The 2714-nt window shown below is 41.5% G+C and overlaps 1 protein-coding gene across 1 annotated transcript; it reads right to left on the bottom strand.

The window, feature by feature from the left end:
- Positions 1-752: 752 nt before the first annotated feature.
- On the bottom strand, positions 753-2364 carry LOC18037487 (U-box domain-containing protein 27). Its single transcript, XM_006427752.2, has one exon. It carries the CDS (start codon positions 2228-2230, stop codon positions 923-925), a length of 1308 nt encoding a protein of 435 aa, XP_006427815.1. The 5' UTR covers positions 2231-2364; the 3' UTR covers positions 753-922.
- Positions 2365-2714: the final 350 nt, after the last annotated feature.

Genomic DNA, 2714 nt, shown 5'->3' on the forward strand with positions numbered 1-2714 from the left:
AAAGAGAATTTTACGTTGTATGATCAACAATGACGCATAAGTTAAATAATTTTACATTCGTAGTAAATCTTCTCTGAAACTTTTTAAAATTGGCAAAAATTTCTTCGAAAATTCTCTTAAAATCTTTTGAAAGAGAGTTTTTTTTTTTTTTTTCAATGAAATATAGAATCACTGGCATCTGTTCTAGACACGGTCCAAATTTTATCTTCAAATTGCAAAGAGTTGCTTACAAATACGCATATGTTGACATATAACGAAGCTTGTGGGTTCTGTCTATCTAGCCCTAGGAGATGGGATTTCGAGTTAATGTTCGGCAGATCTCCGATGCATACAAAATGTGTGCATCAACCATCCACCGATGATAAGGCCATGGCTATATTAGAGCGATTTTAAGATAAAGTGTGAATCACAATTACACACGTAAAGTGATAAATAATAAAAAACATGTTATATTTTTAATCATATGGTTATGAAAATATACTTTATCTTAGAGCGGTTCCAATACAACCGTTCCAATATAGCCAGTCCCCCGAATGATTATTATCTTAAGATGTCCGCAACAAATTATGATTAATTGACCCTAATTATTAGATGCATTGTTTCGCTCTTCTTCATGCCTTTTGGCACACATCTCAACATTGGATCATCTCTTCTCTGGTTCTGAAAAATCGAACTCTTGAAACTACAAGGCCAACATTCGACAAATTCTAATGGAATAAAAAATAAACAAGAGACGTACGTGCTAATTGAAATGAAATGAATTCTGTGCTTGTATCCATTTGATAACTAACAAAATTTCCTTTGATTTACAAAAACATTTCCCTTTGAAACTACCATCTACACAATTTTTTTTTCCATATTTTTTTTAACACCCAAAAGATATTTATAATTTTCATGATGATGATGATGATGAGGATGATGATCAAAAGGGCATAATATGAGTTGTTTTAGTATCATAGCTAGCCAGACACGACTTGTAATTAACCCTGAAAATCTTCAACAAATCGGCGCTCATTTGGCGCACGGCAGGCGTGCAGTTGCTCTGCATCAGCAGCAATATCTTTGTCAGCACATTGCTGCTCGACACCGCCTCCTGTGCCGTCTGATCCCGAAACAAATAGCACACGGTCCACAGTATCGTCACCGCATGCTCCGTAGCCGCAGCCGAAACTTTCAGCATCTTCTGCACGACCCCGTTTAACAGTGCCGCGTCCTGGCATATCTCCATTCTCCCTTGCTTGGTCGTACTCAATATCTCCACCAGCCTCAACGCCTTCTCCGTTATCAAAACGGTACCGCTTCTGCTTCCGTTACCGTTACCGTTACCGTTACCGTTACCGTTACCGTTACCGTTACCGTTACCGTTATGGCCGTCTGTTATCAATTTTCCCAGCTCCGTGATCAGCTTGTGATTAATCAACTTCGTTTTCGCGCGTTTCGACGATGAAATAGTGATTAGGCAAGACAAGCTCGCCTCGATTAGTCTCCGATCGGAATCTAAGCTCAGTGACTTCACGGTTTCGGCTAATAATCCGTCTCTTTCGGCGATTTTTACTTTCGAGTCGGCGTCGACGGCGATGAATTCCAAGAGTCTAAGAGATTCAATTCTTGAATCGACGCTTTCTTGTTGCTTCAAAACAAGAAGCAGCGAATTCAAGCAATCTTGATCGCGTTTCAATATCAGGTTCATCAAGTGTTGTTGATCTTCAATTTTGTTCAAAATCAAATCCAAAACTCTAATTACTTGCTTTAACATATTCACATCATTAACATTACTCAAGATTTCGACGAGCATCACGACTAACCCGTCGAATTTCGCCAGAAACGTCTTGTTCTCATCGGATTCTTTAGCAAACGCAACGATTTTGGTCAAATTCTCCGAAAAATCCTCAGTCTTGGAAATTGCAACCCTGATGATGTCTTTGACTTCGTCTTGAGAGAGGACGACCGGGCGGCCGGTAGCCGACTCGGACGAGTCGACCCGGTGCTGGACCGAGTCGGACCAGATCTGGATGAGGCGTTGTAAGGTGCGATTCGGAACAAATTCCTTGCTTTGCAGAACCTGCATCGTGGCCGGACACGTGTTGTTGCCGCTGTCCAGCCACCGTTGGATGCTGGCTCGGTCGTAGGTGACGCCGGTGCAGAGACTCACGGGTGATTTCATCACGTCTAGTGATATTGGACACCTGAAGAAACTCGGAACTGTAATGTACAAATCATCCCTTACCATTTTCTGTTTGGGAAGCGAGAAAATTCGGCGAGAATGTGAGGGAAAAATTGAAAGGCTTAGCAAAGAGGAAAATCAGACAGTGGGGAGAGGAGAGAGTGGAAAGGGGTGGGTTTAAAGAAGAGAGAGAAATGGGTCAAAGGTACGCTAACGTCATCAATCTCTTTTTTTAATACAGTTAATTTCTTTATTTTTTATTTTACTTTAATTATATTCTCTCTCTCTCTTTTTGGGGTCTTTGGTCAAACTGTGGACTTTCTTTACTTAGGTATAGGCATCACCTCTGCTCGCATAGTTTTTTATTTCACGTAATCAAGATCAGGACCGTAGGATTGCTGCTAGAGCGTGGGGGGCGATGGGAAACGGAGGGCTGGGATAGGGAGGAGATGAAGTGGAAACACGTTTGAAAATAATAAATGCGCATAATGAGGAGTGGGAGTGGGGCCCAGTTAGCAATGAGAGAAAAAGGTGGGATGGTGGGGACCAG

The sequence above is a fragment of the Citrus clementina genome, unplaced genomic scaffold (genome assembly GCF_000493195.1).
Source record: "Citrus clementina cultivar Clemenules unplaced genomic scaffold, Citrus_clementina_v1.0 scaffold_7, whole genome shotgun sequence".
Classification (NCBI taxonomy): domain Eukaryota; kingdom Viridiplantae; phylum Streptophyta; class Magnoliopsida; order Sapindales; family Rutaceae; genus Citrus; species Citrus x clementina.

Bases quoted from the DNA above. Each gene is read 5' to 3' on its own strand.
- LOC18037487 (XM_006427752.2), bottom strand. From the start codon at position 2,230: ATGGTAAGGGATGATTTGTACATTACAGTTCCGAGTTTCTTCAGGTGT.